Source organism: Lycorma delicatula, chromosome 1, assembly GCF_047948215.1.
Source record: "Lycorma delicatula isolate Av1 chromosome 1, ASM4794821v1, whole genome shotgun sequence".
Taxonomy (NCBI): domain Eukaryota; kingdom Metazoa; phylum Arthropoda; class Insecta; order Hemiptera; family Fulgoridae; genus Lycorma; species Lycorma delicatula.
In genome coordinates, this window is record NC_134455.1 from 257,820,349 (window position 1) to 257,835,372 (window position 15,024).

The 15,024-nt window shown below is 31.4% G+C and overlaps 2 protein-coding genes across 2 annotated transcripts in view; one reads left to right on the forward strand and one right to left on the reverse strand.

The window, feature by feature from the left end:
* Positions 1–11,743, reverse strand: part of LOC142330686 (uncharacterized) — a 39,175-nt gene extending 27,432 nt beyond the window's left edge. Inside the window, exons 1-2 of the mRNA XM_075376136.1 lie at positions 11,611–11,743; positions 787–938 (exon numbers count right to left, since the gene is read on the reverse strand). Of these exons, the coding sequence (XP_075232251.1) occupies positions 787–938; positions 11,611–11,677 (219 nt within the window). The 5' untranslated portion in view covers positions 11,678–11,743. The remainder of the gene's footprint in view (positions 1–786; positions 939–11,610) is intronic.
* Positions 11,744–12,284: 541 nt separating this feature from the next.
* Cp190 (centrosome-associated zinc finger protein CP190) overlaps positions 12,285–15,024 on the forward strand; it is a 64,512-nt gene continuing 61,772 nt past the window's right edge. Inside the window, exon 1 of the mRNA XM_075376146.1 lies at positions 12,285–12,678. The gene's annotated coding sequence lies outside the window, so the exon portion shown is untranslated. The remainder of the gene's footprint in view (positions 12,679–15,024) is intronic.

A 15,024-nucleotide genomic window follows, 5' to 3' on the forward strand; every position in this document is an offset into this window, starting at 1 on the left:
GAATTTCAGCGTATCTACAGTCCTCCAAAAATCTTTGAAGACTTCTAGTACTTTTAGGGAACAAAACACTGAACTAGTACATGATAAAAAAATTGTAGTTGCAAATGATTTTTTAAAATAATCTTTTCAAATACTTATACTTTATAATAAATTTTATCAACATTAAAATTCATAATATAAACACTACCAGTCTATGTTAAGGAAGAAAGAAAAACTGAAAAAAATCATTTGCAAGCTTAATTTTCTTGGTTGACAAAGGCAGATGCAAACCACCTTCAGCTCACTTTGTCTATGACTACATTTTATTAGTCTTATTCTATCTTTCAATAATATCCTTGCCTTTAACAAGAGGTAAAGGTATTGGGCCTTCAGCCAGATTGAGATCTGGGGGTTAGACCAGTAAAAATACACGTGCCATATGAATTAAAACACACTGAACAACAGCCCTCTGTTCTTTACCTGTTGGAACGGGGTTTTCTTGGATGAAAACAAGAAGATCAATGAGTTGGAGATTGAAAAAATTTCAACTTTAGCTTTACAACAATTACCAATAAAAGTAATTACCTTTTAAAAGTAATGCACTAAAACTTTTAATTGGACTTTCCAATACATGAAAATTGGCAACCCTGTCTGATAAATAGGCTCTAATAATGTCTATAAAAATAAATTTGATGTATTAAATGTAATCAGCTGAAAAAAGTCAGATTTATGGAAGTGTGTAAGAAATGTTAATAATGCAAGTGTAATCAAATCAATCAATCAGCCAACTGGATACAATGTGCTCACATAAGGTGGGCCATCACAGTAGATTGTCTTGCACCACATGGGCTCATTATGGTAACAAACACATAGAGAACAGACATTCGGCCCTGGAACGTACAAAAGCCCGTGTGATATTGTGTTCCCTTGGAAGTCTGTGCAGTTCTCTTCTACAGCATCTAAAACAGACACAAATAGTAAATGAAACGGAAAATTCTTAAAAAAAGATTTTAGCAGGTGAACTTGCAGTATTATGAGTTTAATTAACAATAAATTTATTGTTAATCATGGATAAACTTATAAATACATATGACACGTATAAATGTGATCAAAACATATCCGATCTTGGTTCATAAAAAAAAATACTTAACCTATTTAGTTCAATGCTTAGTACTTTTCTGATGTAACACACTTATCCCAGGGACATTTCCATTATTAGAAGCAATTTTGTAAGTAATCATTACTGAGTACCGCAAGTCCTCTCGTTGCACTTCTTTTGATCTCTTCTTTGTCTTCCAATCTCTTTCCTTTTTACAGCCAACAATTACAGAGAACTATTTCCCCAAACCTGTGGTCTCTTGCATCAAACAGTATCTCTTAGCTGATGAAGATAAGTTATGTAGTACTTGTTACTGACAATTTGTCCTTCAGGAGTGTACTCACAATGAATCTTACCTTGATAATCATAAAACACTGTCAGAATTTCCTTCATGCTGACATGAATCACAACTTATCCAGAGATTCTTGGCAAAAGATGGGATTGAACAACTTCAGCTGGCTCCTTATTATGAATTAAAGTAGTGGGCATCAATAGCTATGGTCATTACCCCAATGGAAATTGATAGCATATGCAAAGATGCCACCTACTAGTGATATAGTATTTACAACATTAGTCTCGTTATTTAATAGCCACACCTCGTATACATCACTGAACCATTTAATTAACTTGAAAATCATATGCCTTACTACCAAAAGGTCTGCTCTACATTACTGCCAAATCTTTTACTTTCCCATCTAGTGCTATAGCAGAGCTACGCTGTAGAAGGGAAAGTACTGTAATCGGTCCAATTTGGACATATGCGGTTTTCACCGGATCTTGATATTTTGACAGCTAAGGAACCCAAAAAAGGGGATGGAAATTTTATGGATGTTTATATGTACATGCGTGTGATCAGTGTCTCACATCTTATATCTTCAAAACTACTGGACCGATTTTGACTAAACTTTGTCAGATTACTTCTGTATATGGGGCATTGATATCATTAAATTTTAAACTTTAAACATCAAGGGAGCAAGGATGTAGAGCAAGGTCACCCTCAGCATGTCGAGATTTTACCTAAATTAAGGTCTTATTTTTCTTAAGCACTATTAACTATTAAAAAATAATATCTGCAAAATAAATTATTTTGACAATCGTTCCCCCACCCCAAAAAATGTTCTAAACTAGTGACTAACATGGTATAATACGTCACGCATTACATATTTAACCACCATGGGAAATTAAAAAAATACACTTGAAAACACATGAAAGTTTGTTCTTAAACTAATTTAAACACTAATTATTTATTTTTCTTCCAATAAATTTTTGAAACGATAAGATTGTACTAGCATTTATTTTCACAGTTTTAAACTTTAATTTTTAACAATTGTAACTGAACATATCTTTTCAAAAAAGTAATTCATTCTAAAGGAAATGAAATTATTTTGTCAATTATTAAAAAGTGATGAAGAATCAAGACAAGGGGGCATAACTATATCTTGTAAAAGGGCTACAGAGAAGCAGTTCTCGTATCTACAATTAAGAAGATCCCCAGAAAGTATAAAACGTTTAGACTTGTCTCAACCAATATTTAAATACTTCAGTGAAAGACAGAAAAACAGGACCACAGCAAACTGTAATAACCATGGGGAATTTGACAGTTGTACAATTATAAAGACAATTAAGGATTTTTACACAGTCCAAAAGAAAATCCCTACAACGAAAGAAAAAAAAAGCTTCCCACGGGATAGAATTTTTACTGAATTGTTACTCCATGGCATTTCAAATTAATTCTAAAATTAATTTTGTTAATGGGGTTTAAATTGAAAAAATTCTAAAGCAAAAAGAAGATATAAATTGAAAGACCTGAAATTATTATATGGTGGCATAGTTAATTAACATAAATAAAGCACTTACGTAAAAAAATAGAAAAATAATGTACGAAAGATGGGTAGGTGATAGGCTGGCAAAAATGATGAGTGTATAATTCAAGTTAACTAGAATGGACCGAAAGACTAATAATCCGGTGTATTGGGAATAGAAACAGATTCATACCTGTTCCTTTTTACCAATTGCAAGTCAAAAATGTCTCAAATGAAATAATAAAATTAGGTACACACAATGTAGCTTTGATTAACAAATTTTCAGAAAAAAATACTATCATTACAAGAGAAAAAAAAAATTATTTTTATCAGCACCGCATTTAAACTACCAAAGGAAATTAAAAAAATACACTTGAAAACAGATAAAAGTCTGTTTTTAAACTGATTAAAACTAATTATTTATCTTTCTTACAATTTTGTTCGAAGAAAAATAAATAAGTATAACCAAGCTTATGTTGAACATGGGTATAAGCAAGCTTATATTCAAAGCCCGTACGACTTTTGGAGTCTACCATGGAGAAATAAATGGCATAAATATTGAAAAATGGTTACAAGAAAACGTGTGGGAAATTTGCCAAGAGTCAGTTTTAGAGCTTGACAACGTTCTTACCTCGGTATAAAAGTTGACAAGTTGCCTTCTAAATATGCGCTAGTAATAGAAGTGCCAGTAAAGAAAGAAATAATATAAACGGGTAAAATTATTGGATGCTCTTATGCAAGTTAGTGAAATAGCACTTGAGTCGATAACAACTGATAACTGCATCGGATACTTAAGTCACGTAATAAAAACTAATGATTTCTGGTGCGGTACGTCTGACATTGTTGACAGTTTTCGTCATTAAATTGGGAAACAAAAATGAAAAAAATGATGGTAGTGATAAGTACGAAAGTGAAGAACAACCGGAACAGACCCGAAATTAGCCCAACCATGTAATTAAATAAATAAATATAAACTAGTTTAAACTATTTTAACTTTAGAATGTTTTATACCTTCTAGTCATTAAAAAAAAAACCTGAAACGAATTACATCCAAACGTTCTTTAAACGAGCAGCATAACGAAAGTATTTTGATTTTCCATAGTGAGAACTGAATGAAGTCGCTCATTTCTAAGGGGGTTCTAGAATTAACGCGCGGATAGCAACTACCACGATATTTTTTGCAATTGCTTGTACAACATTTAACAGTGAAGATACAAATAAGAGATTTAAAGGCTCTCTTGCTTAAATACAATGTTTTAGCAGTGACGAAACAAATAAGGCATTTAAGACTGTAACTGATTAACTGTACGTACATACCTAGTAAATTACAAGGATTACAGGGACCCAACATCGGTTACAATTGATAATATAAAAAATTTATAAATATACAGAAGTAGTTAATGATCATTTAATACAATATTATTCCATTTTTTATTAAGCCGGTATTTGTCTGTTGTTGTGTTATTTCTTAAATAGTTCGTATCGAACGTTATTAATAAGTAGCCTAGGCTGTATAATAAACGAGTGCTTCCTTTATTAATACAATTCCTGTTTATTATGCAGTTAAGAAAATTACTTACTGTTTTCGATTAACTGCCACTCCGTTTCATTCCGGCACAGAAAATTTAAAAACTTGCTCGAGCAATATCAACAAGGTTGCAAAAACTAGAATAGTGAATACATTCGGCTGCTATGCTTTTGATTTGCTTACCGTGAGGTATTCTATTTGTTATACATAGCCTACATAATGTTAAAATGTATAATACCTACAGTATTATTTTCCACTATGCGATTCAAAGGTAACCAGCCGAAGATTTCCTAGCAAGTAAATTCCTATCTTATAAAATTTTACGCATCCGCATTCATCATAATCGACGTAAAATATATTGAATTTTATTATATTACTGATCTAAAATTTAGGCTACTGTTATCCAATTAAAACGTATTAAATTTTAAAAAAAACCATTCTATTGCTTCCCATTAGTTACTTAATTTTTTAAGAAAAAATAAATTTAGCCAGAAACAAGAACACTATTGTACAACAATTTCAGCCGCGGAGCAATTTTCAGTCCGCCTTCCTATGCAGGAAGCGTTCCTGGTAAACAGAAAAGTGTCCCTCATGTCCATCGCGCAGCTCATTTGCCATCTCAAAAAGTATCAACTGACAGTCGCTAGAGCAGCAGTCGACCACAGACCAGTTAAGGATCCTGCCAGGGGTGTTCCTACCAATGGTAATGTCAATACTTGTACCTAAGAAGACCCCCTTCGTCCGTTAACCATACCGACATATGTAGCCAACTGGTCTGCAACATTAAAAACCTGAAAATTATGCTGTGTGACGAAACTTTCAATTAAGTATCCGCCATGATCAATGATTCCCCGTGCCATAAAAGCGATTTCGCATTAACGCCGGCACCAATAAGGATTGGACCATTACTCACAATACGAAGGAATATATTCCACCTCGCTAAATGTTTCTCAGTGGGATACCTGTATTGGAAATATGAACTAACAACTGTAAAATTCTGTCTGAACGGCAAGCTTGACCACAACATGATGCGTGTCAGAAACCTGCCGTATAAAGACACTATCAAGCGACTTCCTGCACAGAATAGCAGACATACAATTATGTCCTATATAAAACGTTTTCCATCTATGAAAGCCTGGCAGATCACTCATAATTACATACGGGTGCTGCAGAAGGACAACATCGAGGCGCCGGCTCTGTACAGCCTCACCTAGCAACCTGGACTACATAAGCACCCTGGGCATTAAATTGACCTTGCTGCTCGGAAAAATTCCAGACGAAGCAATAATCTCCCCTTAGTAGCTATACTGGTATTCTTGGGGGTTTGCATGGGGCAGAGCTGCCAGCTCTGCCCCCGGCTTGTGAAAACTCTCTTCAACGATTGGGTTTACACCTTCCCTGGTGGTCACCCCTACATCCATTTCCGAACCAGTATTTGAAGAGATCGAAGGAATAATCTCCGGCTCCCTCATCCGGCCAGGTCTTTTGCCTACCTCTCCTAATTCGTTCATGGTCCGAGATTCCCTAACCTAACAGTATACGAACAGAAATGCTCACTGTATTCCTTCTATCCAAAAGGTGTTTGGCAAAAGCCCACAAGCGTGACGAATACCGGCAGCAAGTCACGGGCAGCTGGATTTCTGTATTCTCCCGTCACTCTTTGCGCCTCTTCGCTGCCTGGATCAAATGCGTGAAATCAAAGATAAAAATTCAGTTACGTATTACGGCCTCCCTCTAAAAAAGCGCGAGCAGGACTAAAGGTAAAGGCCCCTTTGCTCGTAACAGGGACTTACGACCAGGAGTCGTTCCCACTCTTTCCGCCGCGATGAGGCGGGTGTTCGAACAAAACGTATACCAAAACACTCTTGAATCCCCACAAGACGGAGATGAATCGTCTAAACAATAAAGGCGCAAAACCGTTGTAACAGTTCTCAAACAGCAAGATTGTGAAACTGGGGAAGGTACACACTCGACCACCAGCTCAAAAATAGCACTGAAAAAGACTTTATACAACGCAAATACTCTGTTCGTGAAAAGAGACCAGAGTATTCCTCTTCACCACAGTTAAAACAGGTTTTTTTTTTGTTTAAGCACCTACAGCATTTCAATGGGGCCCCAGTAGTATCTATCCGGGAAGATATAAGCCCTATCTTAACTCTACCTTTATTCATTATGTCAGCGGCCAAAGCCGCAGGGAGCTGACGTGTGGCAATCTTAGTCTTCCCGAAACCCTCCTGATGCCAGCAGCTTCCATACTAGGCAACTCTATAATTCTTCCAAGCACCCACAGTACATCCTCGGAGTCAATATCTTCCTCAAGATCGCGTATACGTAATGTTGCCATCTTTGTTTTAGATGTGACATTACTCTCTTTGAAGGCAGATGTCACCGAGTGTTTGAAGGTTCGAATAGCGTCCTTTTCTTCTTTAACCCGTATCTCCATGGCATTCCCAGCCTTTCGGATTGAGAGAATTTCTGTAGCACTGATGTAAATTATATTATATCAGTTTTGAGTGTCCTCAGCAAAATTGCATATGAGGTAGTCACGGGTGTCTTAATGACAAGCGTCTCGGTCCTATGATTCGAATCCACAGGCTCTTCAATCTTCCACGCATTGGGAACTCTACCAGCAGACGATAGTAAATGATACGTTTCACCTGTCCTTCTGTCCTCACACTCAAGGATTTTCTTCATATAAGTGACAGTGTTTACACCGTATACCTCGACCAGCAGCATCCCAAAGCGTCCACCACTGATTTTTCTCACTTTGTCAACCACTTCGACGAGTGTCTGCGCCAAGTCACCGGCACCACCAGAATCCGTGAACGCAATGTGAAATTTGGTTTTCACCGGCACCACTACTCCCGCCTCGTCCCAACTAATCTCGCTTCCAAAACTAAATAACGTTTGTCCTTTCATTCGAATTTAATTTTGTTGATACATTTACTAAATATGGTTTTGTCATACACCAAAAGTTTCCTAAATAAAGAATTAATTAATTAATTATCAATAAATTGATACTGAGTGTGTTGAGAATTTGTCACTTTTATTACCGAGAAGTTTTAAACGAAGAGAAAAAAATTCCATTTCTACATAAACAGCTGAGAAATACAAAATTACATATTTGGAGAACCGCTAATTGTTTCCGTTATACGATACCACGAGTTGGCTTTTTTTTGAAGGGGATTTAAATGGTTATTTTGAAAGTAAGTAAGCGATTCAGAGAAAATCTGCGTTATCCCCCGATCTGTGAAATGAGCCGTTTCCCGTGGTTTAAGATTCGCCCGAATTTAATTTCAGTAATGAAATTATAAAGGAATTATTGTATTTATAAAGATAAATAACAATGCATTATTTTTTTTATAAAAATAAATAAACGAAAAAAGGATCTTTTGTATTTATTTGGGGTTGTGTATAATTTTTATTGTTACACAATGGGATGTTCTACATTAATTTTTTTCTTTACACTATTTGTTCAAGTATTTGTTATGACTATGATGTTATGTTTATATTATTATGTTATGTAGTCATATTTTTCTACATTATACCTGTAATGTTATGTATATGTCTATGACATATGTCAGACGAACTTTGCATATCTTGTTCCTCAGGTACAAGTTTAACAGTTGTTCTTCTGCGAGTAATGGTGAAGTAAATGGCCAACATTATATTTGGTCTATTAAGGAAGGCAACAAATAGAAAATATACCTTCTCTCTTCAATCTCCTAATAAACATGGTACGGGAATATCGTTATTTAATATGAATATCCCACTCTTGATGTCATGTTTAACTTGTCACATTTCCTATAATATGCATAATTATGATGTTTGATAACTGGTATTGTATCTACTAGCATACAGAGAGCTGTATGCTATAGTAGTAATCATGAAAGAGAAACTCTGTTTTTGAAGAGTTGTATCTTTTCGTATGATTCAGACAAAAAAAATAATTTTGTATCTTATGAAAGCAAATTCTTTTATGAGCTGATGTGAGCAATAATTTGAAGTAAATAAATAAAATATGTGTAAATCTGTAAATCTATAAAGATTTGTATAAATTTGTAAATCAATACACGTAAATATGAAAATAAATATGTATCAAGAAGTACAAATCAATATGTATAAATCTGTAAAATTTAGTATATGTAAATCTACAAGAATTATTAAGTTGTTTGCCTGTTTATCTGGTAATAAAATTTTATTATTTCAAAACTCTGCTCAAAATAAGATAAAAGTTAGTGCTTACATCAGTTTATGACTAATTTAATCAATTTTATGACAACAATCTGTTACACAAGTCAGTTTTCCTTTTCTAAAAGTAATTTCAACAATATATAAAAACAAATTGCAGTTTTCCTTTTAATCCTCCCTAAAAAGTGAAACAATAACATTGATTCTTATGAACATTGGTTCCTTAATTCCTGTGAATGTTTCGTACATACTGAATAAAAACTAAAAGTTTGGATTTATGCTAACTACACAGTCTATGAAAATATTTCAGAATTTATCTTTGAACCAACCTTAGGGAAGCGAAGCTTAATAAACAACAATTTCATATTTCCACTTCATATCCAAATAAAGCTGAAAAAATTTCAAAATCACAACTGAAGGACCAAACTTTAGCATCCGTTCATTCATTATGATCACAGATTAAACTTCAAACTTACTTAACTATATGGATCTTCCATAACAATTTGCAGAAAAATTTTTCTTGATCTTGAAAGGGGAAAGATGCGAAAAAGAGGAAAAAGAAATTCATCATTTGATGATGTACAGAATAAATAAAGCTAGTAATAAAAAACACAACATTTTGAAAAATTTAAGATCAGAATTAAAATAAAGGAAAATCAAAGTAAATTAAAACAAGTTTAAAAGAAACGAATTTGTAAAAATAAAGATAAAAATGCAACCACTTTACTATGTAAATATTGATCATACTTAGCAAGAAAAAAAATCATCTGCTCTTATTTTCAACATGACATACAAAACATTATAGCATAATTAAAATATTCATTTTCTAGAAATCATCAAAGAATGATAAACAAAAACAACTTGATCAGATCTCACTGTTATTTTTTTCAAATCTACTTTGCATTAATCTCTTTTTGGTGGTCTACATTTAAGCAAACTAATTTCATTGTTAAATGTTAAGCACATTCATCTAAAAGTAGAAAAGTAGAGTGCCTGGCGATTATGAACGTAAAAAACCCCTTAATTATTTATAAAAATAAATTATAATTTAATTAATACTTTTTTTCTCTTTTTTCCATATCAAATATTTTCGCAGAAATCTATATTTTATCAGAACATATGAGTATAATTATTAAATTAAAAACAGATTTGAAAAATTTAAGTAATCAATTTTTTTTTACTTAGGTTTATTTCTATGAATGCCCTTATATTTTCTATACTGGTTATATTATCTTTTTTGCAAATCCAAGATCAGCTATATTTGAAAATTTTGTAGTTCTGTTTTCATGTACTCTGTAATATTCTGAAAACCTCTTTAACAAAAATAATTGGGTTGTTTTCCTATGAGTATCACATTGTAATTATGACATTTTATTTTATTTTGTATATATATTACATAAATTATATCCAACTTTTTTTATTTAATGGAATTTTTTTATAAATTCTCAAATTTTATATTTAAAAGCAAATCTGTATTTATCTTTTTTACAAGCATCTGTTCATTCATAAAATTATTACATGTTAACATTTTGCTCTTTTTCCCCGTTTTAATTGTTTCTCGTAAAGAAGTATTTTTACACAAGTTTTCCTAAAATTAAGTGCAAAAATGAATCTTTCAAATCTGCTTCACAAGTCTAAAAATGATATGACCATAAGTAATATAATTTTTTTATGGCTATTTTACTTACATAATCTATTTCTACTTACTTTTATTTTAATCACCACTAGTGTACCTACAAGCAATGTTTATCACATTATAGTAAGTATTATCACCGAGAGTTACAATCAATACGTGTAGTGATGTTATTACTGACTTGTTTTCTCTGAATACCCATTTCAATTTTTCTTTTACATTTTACTATTTTTACATTCAGTGTTTGATAAATTCATTTATATTGAATTATATTCTATACTCTATAGTTTAGTAACATAAAAATTGAAATTCAAGAACATCCATAAAACATGTTATACTAGATGATGTTACATAATGTAGTTATGCAGTAAATAAAATAGTGAAAATAAATTTTAGCATGTTGTTCATTTTATTGGCGCAAGTTATTCTTTCTGGTGAAATATAAACTAAAGCTAAATAAGTATATCAGAAAAAAATATTGTTACCAACTTACATAACTGCATAACAATTATTTCTACAATGAGCATACCTACAACTTTACTATAAAAAATCTTTTGCTTAAAATATTCTTTACAAGAATGCCTGTCTTGAAGTAAGTTTATGTAACCTCTGCATGCAATGGTAAGAAAGCCCTTGTCTTCAGTCCAGGTAATGAAACTAATGAAATGAGAAGATCCTTTTCAGTTTGTGTTCCATAAAAATTAAAAATGGATTTGAGAATCTTAGAACATCATATAGGTCGGCAAAAACTATGGTAAAATGGATATAGGAGACAAAGATTACTGTTAAATTTCATTCGATATTCAAAACAAAAAATTACAGAATAGATAATTATAATTTTCAAATTAAAACACATGTAATGAAGCACTTTATAAATTTCTATGGAAATTTTTCATTCGGCTTCGATTAAATTCCTGGAATCATATTAAATAAACCGTAATCCGTGTAAATGGGGAATAGTATAAAGCTAGTTAAAAAGGTGATTTTACTAAGCTATATGTAGAACAAATCTTGGTCTTTAAAAATAGATTATTACGATTTAACAGAATAACACCATATAAATTAAACACTTCAACATGAATAAGAACCACAGAAATATCTAAGTGGGGAACTATTTAAACGTAAATCGAATTTCGTAATTTTAGATAAAAAACTACACTGAAAAATTTTATTAATTTTGCGATTTGAAAATAAAATATAATATAAATAATAAATATGCAAATAAAACTGAGGAGACATAAAACTAAGTGGCACTCGGCTGTAATGTTAAATATTCAATTGCATACAGAAAAAAGTACTGTGTAATACAATGTGAGTTTATTATTGCATTTTTTATTTAACTCAATTAGTCAAAAATAAACTCATAAAATAGACTTACCAATTATTTTGAAGAAGATACAGAATAAAACATAAAACAAAGTGATTATAGCACTGAACTTCTTCATTTTAAAGTTTAATTACACTGCCTCCACAGACAGCTCACAGACTGTCGTCTGCATCCAAAGTCCGCAATGGATCCTTAATTTCATTGATATATATTACTACCAACATAACATTTTCTGAAAAATTATTAAGAAATCCGAGTGGTAAGTTCTTTAACCCTAGTAAAAACTATAAATAATTTTTTTGGCAAATTGTTGCTAATAAAAACCATTCGACATTGTATAAATTAAATATTTTTACACAAGTTTATATTAATATAAAATATTAAAACATATACTAATCTTAAATTACACAGCAGTTGTTGACGTTTAATCCTAAAATAAATTTATCTGTACCCAATTTTATAAATGTACATATTTTCCTGTCATCGAAATAAGTTATACGAAGCTTTCGTTATGGTATCCATCCATCATATTGCTGCTAAATATTTTTTTTTTTAGAATTATTGATAAAAAAAAATCGTTATGGTTTCTGGCATAAATTATTTAATTTTACTGATCCCATTTTTAAGAAGTATTGATGGATATATTTCCTGAGAGACCTGAATATCATCAGATGCTTTATTGTCAATTGCAAGAACCTGTTACATACTGAAATACCACAATTTGGTTTGAAAAATGTGATTTTGGAGTTATAGATGCACGGCTGTAATAAGAAAGAAATTTGCTTGTACAGTGGTTGGTAACAGCTGTATGTTCCAGTGACGCCGTGTCTCTCAATATGGTTGTCTGAGGTTGTTGTGGAACGAATTTTCAAGATTGAATAAATATACTGTTAATTGACTGTAACGCTACGAGATGAAATTCATTGCTTATGTGTTTCCCTATTTTGTATATTACAGTTGGGGTTATATTAAGTAGCATTAATGTAAACAGTTTAGTTAATGACTGGTGCTTCCATCTATTAGATATTTTAACTACTAGTTGTTCAATAAATTGGTTTTTAGGTCTCAGAGATGGAGCTAGGTCGACGTTTTGGATTATTTTATGCAAGGTTAATCATGGTTCGTATATTTGAAAAACATTTATACTATCCTAAGCGATATGATTACTTTTATTGATATACTGAAATTAGAATTGTTTTGAAGACATGTCATTGTATGACGCTAAGTTGACAACTCGATGTTACCGAAATTTTATGACCTTGTTTGAGACTATTAATTTATTTTATTGTCATTTTTATATACCAAATATATCCCATGTAAATAATATTCACTTGTTTTGTAACTATTCAAAAAATTGTATGATAATAAAAAGTATTTGTGTAAACTGGTCGTGTATTTTATGTATTGTTAATTTCTGGCACTTGAGCAGTTTACTGCTAGTTATGTCAATTTTAGTCTTTACTCATCATTAATTAATGTACCCACACCGTTGATCGGGGAAATACAAATGAATACATAATGTTATCGACTGCTTTTTAGATAATAATTTAATAATTATATAGTTTGTGGTACATAACCATTTTATGTATTTTCATTGTATTTTTTTTTTTTTTTTTTTGAAAAGAGACCATTTAACACGAAATTGTATAATAAGTAAAATTGCAGACTAGATAATAGAATGGTATTCAAACTGTGGTCATTACTGTTCATAATATATAATATCCTGTACATGTTATTTTTTTCATGCTGAAGTGTACTATGTTTTTTCTGCAATTAAGGCTAGGTACTGTCATTTTACAGAATTGCTCAAGAGTTAATGTACAAAATTATTATTTAAATCATCATAAGTATTTTATTTTAGGTTATGATAATCTTAGTTTTCAATAGTTGGGTTAGGTTATTTGTTATTTTATGAACATAAAGTATCATTATTTTGGCATGCTTCATAGTCTAGTGGTATGCAGTATAGTACATTTTGAATTTTCAAAAATTTGTCATTCTAAATTTACTATCGTTTAATTAATTTTGTATTATTCTCTAATTAAATTATTTATAATTTAATATATAAGAAATATAATTTATTTATTAGAGTAAATGTAATTTGATTTATTACATTTTGGATGCATCTTAGCATTAGCAAGACCTACTTTCAGTTTATAGTATATTTTTTTAATATAATGTGAACTGTCATAATTACATAAAATATGTTAAATTGTAATTTGTCGGTCATCAGTTTGTCTTAATAATATGAAAATAATATTGCTTAATTTTATGTAGCAAATACTAATTTTATTTGTTGCAATAATTTCTGTAATCTGTTATATAAACAGTTAAGACACATCCTAATAAATGTAATTTTACCCCCCTTATTAAATGAACCACAATGTCAATAAAACCACTGCATTTCATTACATTTTCATGTGTTGCTAAACACATGTTGTTAATTATGTATTGTATGCAATTTTCAATAGATTTTATTCCATTTTTTTTTTTTATTAAAAAATTTACAAATTGTAATTTATGTAAAATTATATTTAATAAGCAAGTTACAAGTGATTTACTTTTCTTTATTTTGTTTTTTTAGTAGAGCCTTTATTTCTAAGATGATATACTGATCACCCTTCTAGTTGCCTGCCATGAACAGATTTTCAAAGAAACTCACCTTAGAACAGGCTATTTTAAGTTTGTCATTATTGCTCTTAAGACCATATTAACCTTCTTTATCTGTTGCACCTGTGCGTGGTTAATGAGAGTTGTTGAATAATATTGACTGAGAATGAAAGAGATAATTTGTAAAAGATTTTTTCTCAGTTTGTGATATGTGGAACTACAATGCAAAATTACAGTTACCTTGGATCAGGAGTTCAGAAGATACCTTAATGAATGTTTGATTATCAAACAAGTGAACAATGTTTAACACACTCAGGGTTAGATTGAATAGTTTACAGTTAATTGTCTAGGGTGATTATGTAAATTTCTGCTGTTGTAATTTTTTTGTTGTTGTAAAATCTGAATTATATTGTGAAGGGTTGAAGCCCTTTTAACCCTATTAAAAGCAGTAATTAGATCTGTCATTCAAAGTCTGCAATCACAATAATTCTTAAGTAAATCAAAATGTTCAGTTCGGTTTTCTGACTTAAGGAAGTACAACAGATTTTCTTTGGGAATGGACTCAGGCCAAATCCCACCATAAATTGCAGGAGTTTGCTAACCCTACCCTGATGCAGTCATTCAGCTATCCAAAGCAAAACCACTTTACTGATGACTTGCCAATAGCAGGGATCTGGTCAGACCTGGGACCCCTGCTACATGCCATGGTAGCCCATGTTTGACTTATTAAGAGAAAAAAAGGACTCTGCAAAAGCAGATGAGACAAAAGACAATCCCAGCAGATTAGAGCTGGGGGTTTATTTAAATTTCAGTTTTCCTTCCTACTTGAAGAATAACACCACAAGATTTGAGATA